Source organism: Ovis canadensis, chromosome 11 (genome assembly GCF_042477335.2).
Source record: "Ovis canadensis isolate MfBH-ARS-UI-01 breed Bighorn chromosome 11, ARS-UI_OviCan_v2, whole genome shotgun sequence".
NCBI classification, from domain to species: domain Eukaryota; kingdom Metazoa; phylum Chordata; class Mammalia; order Artiodactyla; family Bovidae; genus Ovis; species Ovis canadensis.
In genome coordinates this window covers 17,874,861-17,889,430 of record NC_091255.1, presented here as the reverse complement: position 1 = coordinate 17,889,430, position 14,570 = coordinate 17,874,861, and the positions used below count along the sequence as shown (strand labels likewise).

The window sequence follows — 14,570 nt, the reverse complement described above, 5'->3', positions numbered from 1 at the left end:
AGAGTCTTAGAAGACAATTTTCAGATCAAAGGGTCTGAGAGTTTTAACAGCTCTTGAGGCCTTTGCTCCACTAATCTTGTTGTCTTGTGCCTTTGGTATAAGTCTTAGAATTTCTCTCAAGGGGATAGAGTTATTTCAAACTGTGCTGAGGGGTCTTGGTTACTGTTATAATTGATCCCTTAGGTGAAGGTCCAAAGTATGGTCTCCCATATCCCCTGGCTGGGTAATCTACACAGAAAGACCCCCACTTTGTGTTTTATTCATTTTGACGGGTCTAGAGCTTCTTTATTCCTCCAGCAGCCTTGGTTCAAATTGGACCCCTGGCCTTTTAGTAAGAATTTATACCTCACCTACCCCAAATATCCTTGGAGAGGGCCACAGATCAAGTGGTACTGAGGTGAGCAGGGAGGTAGGAGAGGGTTTAAAGGAAAAGGGAGAGTAAAGCCATTCACATATGAAGTCTTAATAGGACTGCTCATGTAAGAGGATTTCTCCTTGTCTTAGGTTATTTCAGCATTGAGAAATTCTAAGCCAAATCCGTATGGAAGCCTAGCAAGTCTAGTTCAGGTCCAGGAAGGTGTTCAGTCACTTTCCCTTTATCTTTCTTAAGAGCTCGTAGAAGCCATCTCGCAACATCACATCGACGAGCTACCACCACCATCTCAGGAGCTGCTTGACGAGATTGGTAAGGCATGCATGACGCAGAATATCCTTCATGGCCCTGCTTGTTGTGGTCACGGACCACGTGTGGTTCTTTGTTTCAGGCGTGAGCACTCGTACAGAAGGCCCTGTGAAGGTCTGACTGGATGGACAGAATTCAGAAGGGGGCAGTTTTCCAGTGATAGGCCTCAGACTACTGCTAAAGCCTGGCCAGCATATGTGGCCTGTGTCTGTGGCCATGTTGTTCCTTAAGGGTGTACGGTAGTGATTCTAAGAAGGAATGACAACATCCAAGTGGTTTATCATGATGAACTTCTTTTATTAAAGGAATTCTCACCTCCCTTTTGAACCAAACTAGCTATACTTCAGCACTACTGAATTCTGGCATCTCGGGCCAAAACATCCTGTGTTTTCCATTCTGCCATTAGCAGGAGATTTAAAGTATTGGCATTGTGGAAGAATCCCTTTCCTGAGGGCAGGGAAGTCAGTGGCACAAGATCTAATGAGACCAGAATTTTTCATTTGAGGCAGAGACTGAGGGACACCCGCTCAATTTTAGTGGCAGCTGATCCGTGGGCCCTGCCCAGCTGCGCTGCTGCTGGAGTAAACGGTGCAGGTGGTAGAAGTGTTTGGGCCAGGTGGTTTGTTTCCCCAGGCAGGGAGGACTGACTGCTCTCTTCTTGACAGCCTAGCTGACCAGCCCCTCACTCTCAGAGGGTACATCTCGTCAGACCTCTGATGGTCCAGTTCTTGGTACAGGACCAGTAGGGGGTCTCCTGAGGGGCATCTCTTGGTTTTCAGGGTCTCTGAAGTCTGGTGTCTCATCAGGAAGAGAGAGGTGAATGAGGCCTTACCTGATCTGACTCAATGGACAGATGCGGTCTAAGCTGCGCAACCCCTAACCCCCGGCTGCTGGCCTTGTGAATTTGGGTGAAGGCGGTCAGACCTGCCAGAACCTTCCCTGGCTTCTTTCTCCTTCTATAGTCACAGGCCCTTGTTGCCCCGCCACAGCCCTCCCCCAGTGCCACAGGGCTGTACGGGCCACAGGGCTGTGGGGTCAGGCTCTTGGGCTCTCACCCCACTCCAGCTTTCGTCCTCTGGAACCCACTACGGCACCCTTGCAAATTCCTCCTCTCCAGTTGCTCTCCTTCGTATAATAATGGAACTGCTGCTGGTGAGAGGAGCGGCCACCCCCACGTGTCCTGCTCTCAGTGCCGCCTGGCTTCTGGCCGTGGGTGAGGACGGGACTTGGCGCTCCTGGGCCGTGTGACCTCAGTGATGCCCTTCCTGTGGATCCTGCTCTCTCTCTGCTGACTGCATGTGGACCGCCCCCTAATCTCGGCAGCTGTCACAGCCTTCCGCCTGGGCCCCAGCCTCTTGGCACTGCTGTACCCCTGTGCTCTCTACAGAAACTCTCCCTCATTTCACCTATAGTAATTTTCTGGGCCAGGTTTTTAGGTGATGTCTTATACTTTGAGATGGGTCAGTAATTTTGCAGAAAGATAAAGGGCAGAAGGCACCTGAGTAGTTTCTCCTAATAATGGGTGTGCCTACCTGATTATTGCTTATCATCATTGTCATCATTTCCTCTCAGGAGAGCTGTGGGGAGTGACCTGCAGCAGACACCTGCTCCTTTGAAGGGCATTTATGCAAAGCTCCAGGCTTCTGTCCAGGGCCTCAAGCAGGGGGTCCTTTAGCATCCTCTAAGATCAGCAAGGATTACTTTAACAAGGATAACAATAACAAGGATTTCTAAGTTTTAGATTATATTACATGAGCTTTGTGGGGCCCCTTGGTGCCCAGAAGCTGCCAGGTAGGGCTTGCTTCCTGACTTGCTAGGAGAGAGAGACTTGTGCCTGCACACAGCAGGGCCAGTGAGCCTGGGGGCCCATCTGTGCTGCCTCCCAGCTGTCTCTCTGCTGGGCTCTGGGGAGCACTTTGAGGAAAGGGAGGACCTAACACTTGTGAAGCAGTATACTGAGTTTAGGAGATACTTGTCTTGGTCTAGTGGTCAATTCTTTAGGAATTGTAAATTATATTCTTTGCGAGAGTATATAAAATAGAGATTAAGAGCGTAAACCTTAGAACTGGACTGCCTGTACTCAAATCCCAATTCCATCACATTACTATCTAATTCCTTTACCTTTCTTTTTTTCAATTTATTTTTTAATTGAAGGATAATTGCTTTACAGAATTTTGTTGTTTTCTGTCAAACCTCAACATGAATCAGCCATAGGTATAAATATATCCCCTCCCTTTTGTGATTCCTTTTCCTTTCTTTACCTTAATTTGCTCATCTGTCAAATAGGAATAACAATAATATGATCAATCTCATAGACTTGTTGTGAAGATTAATTCAAGATATTAATCTTGAATTAAGGAGATTGGCGGTGCTATTGGTAAAGAACCCGCCTGTCAATGCAGGTAGACGTAAGAGACATGAGTTCAGTCCCCGTGTTGGGAAGATCCCTTGGAGAAGGAAATGGCACCACTTTAGTATTCTTGTCTGGAAAATTCCATGGACCGAGGAGCCTGGCGGGCTATAGTCCATGGGGTCACACAGAGTTGGACATGATTGAGCATGCATGCAGGAAGGAATCTTGAATTAATGTATACAAATTGGAAATAGTACCTGCTCTGCAAGTGCTGCCTATCATGATCGTCATTTTCACGTTTATGTTTAGTGTTACCTGGGATTGAATACAGAGGTTCTCAAGCGCCATCAGGCATCAGACTCATCTGGAGGGCTAGGTCAAACATCCACACCCCCAGAGTTTCTGATTCAGTAAGTCTGAGGTGAGGCCTGAGAATCTGCATATATAGCAAATTCTCAGTTGATACTGAGGCTGTGGGTCTGAGAGCTACTCTTCGAGAACCGCTACCCCAGAGGATGACGTGACATCTGTTCTATGTTGTGACAGAGCACCTGAAGGGGCAGCAGGTCTCATCCACAGCCTTGGATGAGAACACAGCAAGTCGTCCAGGCAGCATTGCAAATGGTAAGCCAGATCCTCAGGTCTGTTTCGGGCTGCTCAGGTGGCTCAGTGGTAAAGAATCCACCTGCCAGTGCAGGGGACACAGAAGTTGTTGGTTTGATCCCTGAGTCAAGATACGCTGGAGGAGGAAATGGCAACCTACTCTAGCATTCTTGCCTGGAGTGTCCCATGGACAGAGGAGCGTGGCAGGCTGCAGTCCACGGGGTCACAAAGAAGTGGATATGACTGAGCACACGCCGACTTTTCACCAGGTTTTGCTGTAACTGTCCTTGGCAGCATAGTGGTACACCTGGGGGGTGTGGACTTTGAAGTCAGGCACACTCCACTTCAATTCTGACTCCATGGCTTATTTTGGTCTGACAAACTGTTTTATATCCCTGAGCCTCAGTTATCCTCATTTGTCAAACGAGAATGTTAACTCCACCTAATGGTGTTCATGCACAGTGCCTGGTACGTTGTAAGATACTTAGCAAGTGTTAGTCTCCTTCCTCTCATAGAGCTTCTGGCAGGATGAAATGGGAAAGCATATGTAAAATGCCTGGCATACACTAAAGGGCTCTACCCTTCCCCACCCAAATTCCTTCCCTGGCTTCAATATGGAAACACCTAACAAGTGGGAAGAGGGTGGTCCCCCGAAATCTGTAAAACTTGTCTTCTGGGTCTCTTGCGGCCTCTTTTATGTGCCCTTTCCTCTGCCTCTCTTGAGCCTTGGCACAGGCATGGTTTCCTATAGTTTCACCTGGCAGAGAGCTCCCCAGACCTCCGAAGCAGCTGCTGTGGATACGGGCACCCTGCAGATTGCCACCTGGCCCCCTGCTCTTCTGGGAAGAGGAGAACTTGTGCTTTGCAGACTTCAGGGTCCACTGATTAGCCTTCATTTTTTTGCACTCCATTTTTAAGGCAGGTTTTCTCAAAAAAACTTTTTTTGCTCTAATAAAGTCTTTCAACTGTTTCTAGATCAAAGGCATTTAGAAGAACAAGAAACTCACAGTAGTAAAGAAGACAGCAGTATGCTTTGGACCAAAGAAACCCAGGATCTAGAAGAGGACACAGAGAGGTAACAGAAAAAGCTGGATTTTTCTTAAGGGTTTAGAAAACTGTAGTGTTAATGTATGTTAGTTTTTCTTCTGATATTGACAAATTAGGAAAAAGGTGTCTTTTTTTCATGTTATCCTTATAGCCCCTATTCCTAAAAGGTTTTTTTTTTTTTTAACCAAGTTTTTAATTGTGGTAAAATACATACAACATCAACATTTTAAGTGGACAATTCAGTAGTGCTAAGTATATTCACACTGTTGTGCAACTGATCCTTTTCATCCTTCAAAACTGAAACTCTGTGCCCATTAAACCACAAACTCCCCATCCCCTCCTCCCCTCATCCCCTGGCACCCGCAGTTCTGCTCTCTTTCTCTGAGTTGCACCACTCTCGATACCTCCTGTAGGTGAAATCATGCCGTCACTGTTGTCTTGTCACTGGCTTATTTCACTTAGCACAATCTCCTCAAGGTTCATCCATGTAGCATGTCAGAATTTCCTTTCTTCTTAAGACTGAATTCCCTTGAGAGGGTGTATGTGTGTATCACATTTTGTTTATCCACTCACCTGCTGGTGGGCACTAGATTGCTTCCACCTTTTTCACTGTCGTGAGTAATGCTGCTGTGAATGTGAGTATACAAATATCTTTTTAAGATGCCCTGCTTTCATTTCTTTTGGATGTACATATGCAGGAGTGGTATGGCTGGATCATATGATAAATCTATTTTTATTTTTTTGCGGAAATGCCATCCTGTTTTCTGCAGCAGCTGCACCATTTTACATTCCCACAAACAGTGCAAAAGGGTTCCAGTTTCTCCACATCCTTACCAATACTTATTATCTTTTTTATAATTTGTTTTTAATTGGAGGATAATTGCTTTATTATTTTTTTATTGTTGTTAGTAGTCACCCTAATGGGTGTGAGGTGATATCTTATTGTGGTTTTGATTTGCATTTCTCTAATGCTTAGTGGTGTTGAGCATCTTTTTGAATGTGGATGGCCATTTGTGTATCTTCTTTGGAGAAACTGCCCAGTTTTAAAATAGGATTATTTGTTTTTGTTTGTTTTTTTTTTCCTCAAGTTGTTTTTTGTTTTGGTTTTTACTTCATTTTGTGAGGCAAACATAGGTTTCAATTTCTTTCAAAACATTTAAAGAGAATTTTTAGGTCTTCCTAGCCAAATAAGAAAAGATGGGGGCAGTGATCCAGACAATTCAGTCTAAAAACACAAGTTTCCCTCAAGGGACCCAATTCTGTTCTTGACTTGGAGCTCTCCTTGGACCTGCATTGCAAGGTAAACCACCTCAGCTCAACTTCTCTAGCTTTGTCCAAGCTGTCAAACTTTGTCCCAAACTCAGGGCCAGAACTGGGGGGAGGTGAAGGCGACACCCTCCATGGGCACAAAATTGAAGGAGGCACCAAAAAACTCAGAAGTCAAGAAAGTACTATTTTAATGCCATATTTGTAAAAAATCAATACTAATGCAAAAAAAATCCATATTTTGATGAACAGAATATTTACATTTTAAAGGAAGAGAGGCTGTGAATCTGCAGTTAACACCACTTGCCTCAACCTCCTCCTGGCCCAGCAGATACCTCGGGAAGCCATGCAGAATACTTTCAGCTGCAAACATAAGAAAAATACACTTAAAAACGCTGCTCCTGTTTAGATGAGTTTGTCTCACCAGCGGTTGGCAGGGCTTGGCTGATGTAGCATCAGTGATGCCTCTGGAGACTTAGGCTTTTCTGATCTTTCTGCTCTGCCAGACATAGCAGGTTGGCTTTTGTTTTCAGACTTGTCAACTTTAGGACAAGGTAGCTTCTGTGCCTATTCCAGGCAGAAATAAGAGGGTAGGGCAAGAGTCTAGCCCACTCTGTGCTTGTTTATCTGGAAAGCAAAAAATTTTCCTAGAAGCCCTTTTCAGCAGATGTCTACTTATATCTTCTTGGCCAGATAGGACACATGGCCACCCTTGGTTGCCAGGGAGACTGGAAATTGAGTTTTTAGCTTTGAGCTGCTATAGAAGAGGAAGGCAAGGGAGGAGAAGGTTATGAACAACTTTTGGGTAGTGAATCCCGTTTCTGTCACAGTCCTCAAAGGCCAAACTATTCTCTACAAAGAAGGAAAAGAGAGAGACCTGGGTGGGAAGGTCTTATGAGGAGACTAGAACCCTGGGATCTGAGAGGAAGGAAGGAGAGGGTGTTTTTGAGTGGGGAGACAAGAAAAAGAGGCAAAAGAGGAGGCAAGCTTTTGTCTATGATGTATGCTGTAACTCCATTCCTTCCATCTCCCTAGTGCATCTTCAGTAAAAGTCTATGCCTTTATTTAAGGCAGAAAGAGAGTATCCTAAGAAGGCTGAGTTACATTCAGTTATACACATACAAACTGCTTTGCACCTGATCAAAAGTTAGCTACTGTTTCCATTGCCTGTTCCTTTTCCTGAAGGGCTGGCTGTGCTGGCTGCAGGTAGACGGCCACAGCTGCTCAGTCATCTCAGTCCTGCACCAAACCAGAGTGGAAGCTATTTTTTTCAGACAGGTAGGACTTTTCAGGCCTCTGCAAACACATTATCCTCATCCTGTAGCCTCAGAGGCAGTTCTTAATCTGGAAAACTTGCGGGAATGAGTGTGCAGTTCTAGCCCCAGGTGGAAGTTGACGTAATGACCTAGAATTGAGACAGAGTCTAGTATCGCACTTTGGGAGGCAGTGATATTGTGGGTGCTGAGGCTTTTTTTTTAAATTAATTTATTTTTGGCTGCACTGGATGTTCGTTGCTGTGCGCACGGGCTTTCTCTAGTTGTGGGAGCGGGGGCTACCCTTCTTTGAGGTGCTCAGGCTTCTTATTGCCGTGGTTTCTCTTGTGGAGCACAGGTTCACGTGTGTGGGCTTCAGTAGTTGAGGTTCATGGGTTTAGTTGCTCTGTGGCATATGGGATCTTCTTGGACCAGGGATCGAACCTGTGTCCCCTGCATTGGCAGGTGGATTCTTTTCTGTGTATGTACTTACGCGTGTGCGTGCATGCTAAGTTACTTCAGTCGTGTCCGACTCTGCGACCCTATGGACTGTAGCCCCCCAGGCTCCTCTGTCCATGGGATTTTCCAGGCAAGAATACTGGACTGGGTTGCCATGCCTTCCTCCATGAGATCCTCCTGACCCAGGCATCAAACCCATGTCTCTTACGTCTCTGGCATTGGCAGACAGGTTATTTATCACTAGTTCCACCTGGGAAGCCTGTGTGTGCTTATAAACAACAGAAATGTATTTCTCACTGTTCTGGAGGCTGGAGGTCTAAGATCAGGTTGAGGCAGGTAGGTGGCATAACCACTGTACTGGTAACAGGGAAGTCTCGGGGCTGAGGCTTTTTGTCAAGAGGCTGAAGGAGGGTCCTGGTGCGCATCTACATGGGCTCTCAGTGACCTCCACAACTCAGGTGCTGTCTCACCGAGCTCTCATTTTCTCACGTGTGCAGTGTGAAGGTCCTTTCCTGCTTTCGAGAGCGTGCCTCCTTGTCAGGGGAGATGGAGAATGGTCGCTGTCTCATTCTCTTCCTTTGCCTTGGACAGAGCTCACTCTACACTCGACGAGGACCTGGAGAGATGGCTGCAGCCCCCCGGGGACAGCACTCAACTACCGGATCTGCCCAAGGGCCCGGCAAGGTTCTTGTTCTCCACCAGGGCATCCTTTCCTTCTTTCTCAGGAAGGGGCACGAGATTTTAGTTTCTTTTGTTTTCATAGATTTTATTGTTAGGTCTTTAGAAAGTACAGCGACTTCTTGGAGAATGAATGTTTGGCCAGGGTATTATGTCACTGTAGATAAGCCGGCCCCACCTCCTGCCTGCCCCTCTCCCTCCAGCCACCTACCGTGCTCACAATGCTGACTAGCAGACTGATATCAGTACAGAGAGAGGCCTCTAAAATTGCTGTATCTTGGCCCTGTCACCTTCAACATTTTCATCGGTCATTTGAATTAAATCAGAAAAGGCGTGCTTATCAAATTTTTAGATAACACAGTCTAAGGATGAATGCTAATGTGATGGGCGATAGACTGTGTGTTCAAAATGATCTTGACAGGTGGAAATGTTAAATTTCTCCACAAGATGAAGGTGGACATTTGGATCCAAAAGTATTGAATGTGAGAGGGCTGACCTAATAGGGAATTTTTTGACCAGAAGCTCGTTCTCAACGGTAATTTCATTGAAGATGGGAAATACGTCTTATTTTTATACGCCCAGCATTTAACATGCATTTTGAGACATGGTAAGAATTCAAGACATTCTCCTTGAAGAAGACATGGACAGGGGCCCCCTGAGACCTCAGTCTGATAAGGCTGCTAAAAAGGTCTGTGCTGCACTAACAGTACTGTCCAGGTCAAGGTGATGTCTCAGACCGGCTAGAGGACTCCTAGAACTCCTCGAACTCTGGTTCACGGTGGGGCTCCTGGTGGGGTGTCATATTTTAAAAGGGACAGTCACAAACAGAAGATGGTGGCCACAGAACAGCTAGATGTATGGAAACCTTGTCATATGAGAACAGCTAAAGTTGCTGGGGAGGCTCAGTCTGAGAGAAGCATATGGAGTGGAGAATTAGATAGCTGTTCCCGAATACCTGAAATACTGTAAAGTGAAGAGAGTCAGCTTACTCTCCTCTGCCCCGAAGGACAGAGCTACTGACTAGAAACCGCAGAGCAAAAGACTTTTATTCAGTAAAGTATAAGTTTTCTAGTAGCCACAGCAATCAGAAAGAGAAAACAGCTGCCTTTACTTTAACAGCAGCTCCTCCCACCCAGGCATAAGCGGGATGACTCTGGTCCGGGGCATTTGGACGGAGGTAAGAGAACCTCCTCCAACTTTAGAGCCTGCGATTCTATTAGTGATGAGAGGTTAGGAAGAAAAAAAATCCTTTTCATCCTAGCTGGCTTTACTTTCTCTCTCACTTTGCATATTTTGTTTTGAATATCCACCAAGTGAAAGCAAGAAAAGTCCCTACACCATATCAGTTTGATTCTGCCATCATCTGTTCTGAGCATTTGAGGTGCAGAGCCATAGGAGATCTCTGCCCTTAGGGAGCTTAGAGCTGAGTGGGGGAGATGGTTTCTGCTTACTAGTCTGACAGATATGGTCTTCAATTGTTAGATACTGCAATTAGAGATTTCACTTGAGAGTTTCAGGAAATGAAGATAAGGTAATAAAATATATGTGGTTGTAAAAAGGACATCAGTTACAACATAAGTGAAATGTTTGTTTCCTTTGAGACAGTAGAGCTCAGTGGTTGAGAGCAGAGTCCTGAGTCAGACTCTCCGGGTTGACCTCAGCTCTAGGACGTACTGGGCATGTAATTCAACCTCTTTGTACCTCAGTTTTCTCACCGCTCAACTACTTTACATAGTTGTGATGAGAATTAAATGAGTTAATATACATTACAGCACTTGAACACATAGGGAACCCACACAATTAGTGCTAGCTACTGCTATATTTCCTTGGGAGCACAGTCTTCTCCCTCAGGCCATTGTGCACATGATTTAATGACCAAAATCATTGTCATTGAAGGGAGGCAAGCAGCAAAGATCAAGAAGTTGGTGAAAAGAAGCGGAAAGAGGAAGAAAGCACGAAGCCAGAGAGAAGGAAATCGGAGAGCTTTTTAGGGACTTCTGAAGAAGGTATGAATGGATGGTCATTATAATGTAGCCCGGAGTCCGTGGGCTTCAACGAGCATCAGTTATTTAGAAATATTTCCCAGATGCTGTATACAGTCCTCCTACACTTTCCCCCTATAGTTCAGCCCAGGTTTTCTATTAATTGCCAATTATGTCTTCATCACAAAACAGTAGTGACATCCAATTTTATTTCTAAATCAAGTCTTCAGCTACTCTCATCATCCACATATACTGTCTGGAAAGATGTTTTGTTCCTAATGTATCTTCAAAAGAGTTCTAGATTTATCTCACGGGGAGGCTAAATAAGAATCCAGTAAGAAATCATAAATTGTGGAATTTAAGTGGTACCTACAAGTAATGTGAGAAGTATAAATTAACTTTAATTTTTGATAGAGCTTTAAGGGACCATCCACAAATGGTGCCTTCCTACATTTAAGATCCTCCTACTCAGGAAGTTATGGTCATTAATTCTTTCAGATCACCCAGTACCTCTTTCATCCCTTCCCCAGTCCATTTTCATTCTCCTCCCGACCTGTGTGAACTGAATCTGCTGGGCTTGCTGGTCAGCCGGCTCCCTGTTGGCTAGTGAGAGGCTCTCGCAGATCAGAGGGCTGACAAGTAGCTGGATGTTACTTGCCTGCCTGTCTGCCGCCTCTGCGCCTCGTGTCTGTGTGGAAATGGTGTCCCTCCGCAGCTTCTGTCCCATCCTTCCACTTCTGGCTTGCACTGGGTCCCAGTAACTTTCCTGCCCTACCGCTGCTCTCCCCTAGTCCCTTTAGACTTAGGGGTGACAAGGCTTCCCACTGCTGCTGGCCACTGGATGCTTTGCCATCCCTCGTTTGCACCCTTAGCTCTAACACCTCTGTAAGCAGGCACTTCATGAAAGAGCCTGGGGGTACATTCTGTTTCCTCCAGGACTCTGACTGTGTGCGCATTTAGCTAGTACTGAATTCACTGAGAACATGATGCAGGGACCCTGTGAAATTAGCATTATTGGTGTCTGTTGATATGACAGGGAGTTGTAGAATATTAGGAGTGGAAGCCCAGTAATTGTTTTTAGACATATTTCATCTCTGTAGAAGCAAACAGTTGTTAGAGCTAAAACAGTCCACCCTAGCCTGGAGAGAGTACTAGTGGGACTTCTCAACGCTGGCATCCTTTGATCCAGAGAATAATCAAGTTGTTTTTTCTTCCTCCTATATTTCATCAAGAGGAACTAAAACCCTGTTTTTGGAAGCGACTGGGTTGGTCTGAACCATCCAGGTAATGAGATACCAGATGTTTGTAAGTCAGAGTCCACTGTTTATAGACAACATGAACAGACTTTAAACATTTACCAGTATCTAAATAAACATTAACGACAAAGACTTGAATTCAGAGTTGCTCAGTTTTTTGAAATGCTAATGTTTATAATTAATTAAAATAGAAGGGGAAACAAATGCCAACTTCGATTACATAATTGGTAGTCAGCACAAGAAGGTTTTATGTGGAGGGAGTACAGAAGAGGCTGCTGCCACTTGCTTTGCAGTCATTTTGCATTTCCATAATACACTAGTTTATCATAAGCTCTTTTGATGATGATCGAAGTTTCTTTCCGTTGAATTCAGTTGAATAGAAAGAGGCTGTTGTTTGTGTCTTTAAAATGCATACACACCAACTCGAAACTCCCTTTTTTTGTTCAGGATAATCGTGTTGGATCAGAGTGACTTGTCAGACTGACCGGAAGTGGACTCTAGGTGGACTCCTGCCTGAGTTTGAGTGTCCTGCTCGTGAGCTCCCGTCTTCCCTCGTCTGCTGCGGTCACCATTAGGGCAGTGGGTCTGTAGCTCACACTTTGTTCAGCTTCCACTGTAGACAGAATGGCTTGTTTGTTTGCAGCATATTTAACCATTTGTTTTCAGTCAGATTTCTGAAAAGTAAAAGGTGTTTTGATTGTAAAACTTTCTCATTGTGCCCCGAATGGCATTTGGTGTTTTTGATACAGATTTTCAAAACCTTTAAATTCATGTTATATCTAATAAAACGTTTCCTTTTAATACCAGTTAAATTTCACTTGTAAGATATATTTCTTGTTTAAAAGTCCTGTTTGTTTATTTGTTTTTGGCCCTGCCAGGTCTTGGTTGCTGTGGGCTTCCCCTAGCTGTGGTGAGCCGGGACTGCTCTCTAGTTGCCGTGCGCAGATTTCTCATGGTGGTGGCTTCTCTTGCAGAGCGCGGGCTCTAGTCGCGCGGGCTCAGTAGTGGCGCACGGGCTTAGTTGCTCTGCAGCACGTGGGATCTTCTCGGACCAGGGATCAAACCTATGTCTCCTGCATTGGCAGACAGGTTCTTTACCAGTGAGTCACCAGCAAAGCCCTGTAAGATATATTTCTGTATTTTAGTTATTGAGAAAGGAACCGCCGCCCAAAGAAGTTTTAATTTCTGTTATAAAATTTGACAAATAATTAACTATTGCTACCACCCATCATGGGCTTCCTGGGTGGCTCAGTGGTAAAGAATCTGCCTGCCATTGCAGGAGATTCAGGTTTGATTCCTGGGTTAAGAATATCCCCTGAAGGAGGAAATGGCAACCCACTCCAGTATTCTTGTCTGGAAAATCCAATGGACAGAGGAGCCTGGCAGGCTACAGTCCATGGGGTCACAAAAGAGGTGGATACAACTTAGCAACTAAACAGCAACCACAAACCATCATACAAATGGGCACCAGCCATCCATGCTTTTTCTTTTAAAGTTTTATTTATTTATTTGCATCATGTCTTAGTTCCGTCCCATGGGATCTTTGTTTCCTCATGTGGGATCTTTTGTTCGGGACACGGGCTCTCTTGTTGCAGAGCAAGGGCTCCAGAGTGTGAGGGCTCAGCAGTTGTGGGCACAGGCTTAGTAGCGCCTCAGCATGTGGGGTCTTAGTTCCCTGACCAGGGATCAAACCTGCATCCCCTGCATTACAAGGTGGATCCTTAACCATTGGACCACCAGGGACCCCATCCGTGTTTTATTATAGAAATGTTACCCTCCTCTTTGCCAGGATTGCCATATTCCCATTCCAGCTATAATTGACTTACATGATAAAAGTATAGGTAGGAATAAAAGCCCAAGATATTTTGAACTCTAAATGAACAAACATCATCTCTATATTTCAGTCTGTATACCTCACATCCTTAGTGTCTCAGAAAACTGAAACTGTGGTAAGAAAGATCACAGTATTTTCTCTAATTTAATCTCTTGTACAGTGCTAGCCAGCTAACATTTTATTTGTAAGTAGTAGATCTTTTGTTTGTGAAAACTGGATAGTTCCTGTTGTGGATGGTCATATTCAATACAGTTCTTAGCTCCCTCAAATTTTACCCTACATAAATAAAGCAGGAAGGTACAAGTTAATATGACCATTTAAAAGCAAGGAAATAGTCGCTTGCCATTGTAATCAGAGGAAGACCAAGACAAATTACTTTACAAATAATACTAGGTATAAGAAACTTTGACTTACCTGGTGGCTCAAACGGTAAAGCTTCTGCCTACAACACAGGAGACCTGGGTTCAATCCATGGGCTGGGAAGATCTCCTGGAGAAGGAAATGGCAACCCACTCCAGTATTCTTGCCTGGAAAATCCCATGGACGGAGGAACCTGGTAGGCTACAGTCCATGGGGTCGCAAAGAGTCAGACACGACTGAGCGACATTTACTTACTATAAGAAACTTTGAGGAATACAGAGACTTGGTCATTTGCAGTACTTCCTCGCAAAAAATTTTGTGTATTGAGACAAAACCAACATATATAAAAATGTGAGAACTAATAGCAGACATATCATGATAAAGGATGAACATTATCTATTAGTATTCATAAAGGCTACAAGTCCTCCACAAACTTGCCTTGATGTGGTTTGTAATCTTCTTGTCTGCAGAGTAGACTTTCTCTCTGGCCAGTGACTGCATAATATGGGCCATTAACAGTAATAATGTTGGTAAATGTTATTAGTTATGGAGCACCTATTATTATATGCCAGGTACTTTATATACTTGGTACTTTCCCTACACATGGCACTCTCATTGTATTTCTTTAGTACGCTGCTTTTCCTACTCTCACCAGCTATAATTGCAAACTTATTCTTCACTTCCTGTCACCAGTTAACAGACGACTTAACCCCAACTTTACAGAGAAATTAGAAGCCATTAGATGGGAACAAACTCAGCTTCCCACCACCAAAAGTACTAACAAGATCACATCTGTT

At 44.6% G+C, this 14,570-nt stretch overlaps 1 protein-coding gene across 4 annotated transcripts in view; it reads left to right on the top strand.

Moving 5' to 3' along the window:
- TEX14 (testis expressed 14, intercellular bridge forming factor) overlaps positions 1-12,385 on the top strand; it is a 126,733-nt gene extending 114,348 nt beyond the window's left edge. For 3 of the 4 annotated variants that reach the window (XM_069602621.1, XM_069602620.1, XM_069602622.1), the window contains exons 27-33: positions 611-685; positions 3,582-3,659; positions 4,614-4,713; positions 8,255-8,347; positions 10,238-10,347; positions 11,556-11,607; positions 12,027-12,385. In XM_069602621.1, coding sequence (XP_069458722.1) covers positions 611-685; positions 3,582-3,659; positions 4,614-4,713; positions 8,255-8,347; positions 10,238-10,347; positions 11,556-11,607; positions 12,027-12,063 — 545 coding nt within the window. In that variant the 3' untranslated portion in view covers positions 12,064-12,385. The remainder of the gene's footprint in view (positions 1-610; positions 686-3,581; positions 3,660-4,613; positions 4,714-8,254; positions 8,348-10,237; positions 10,348-11,555; positions 11,608-12,026) is intronic. The other variant, XM_069602623.1, reaches the window with a different exon arrangement.
- Positions 12,386-14,570: the final 2,185 nt, after the last annotated feature.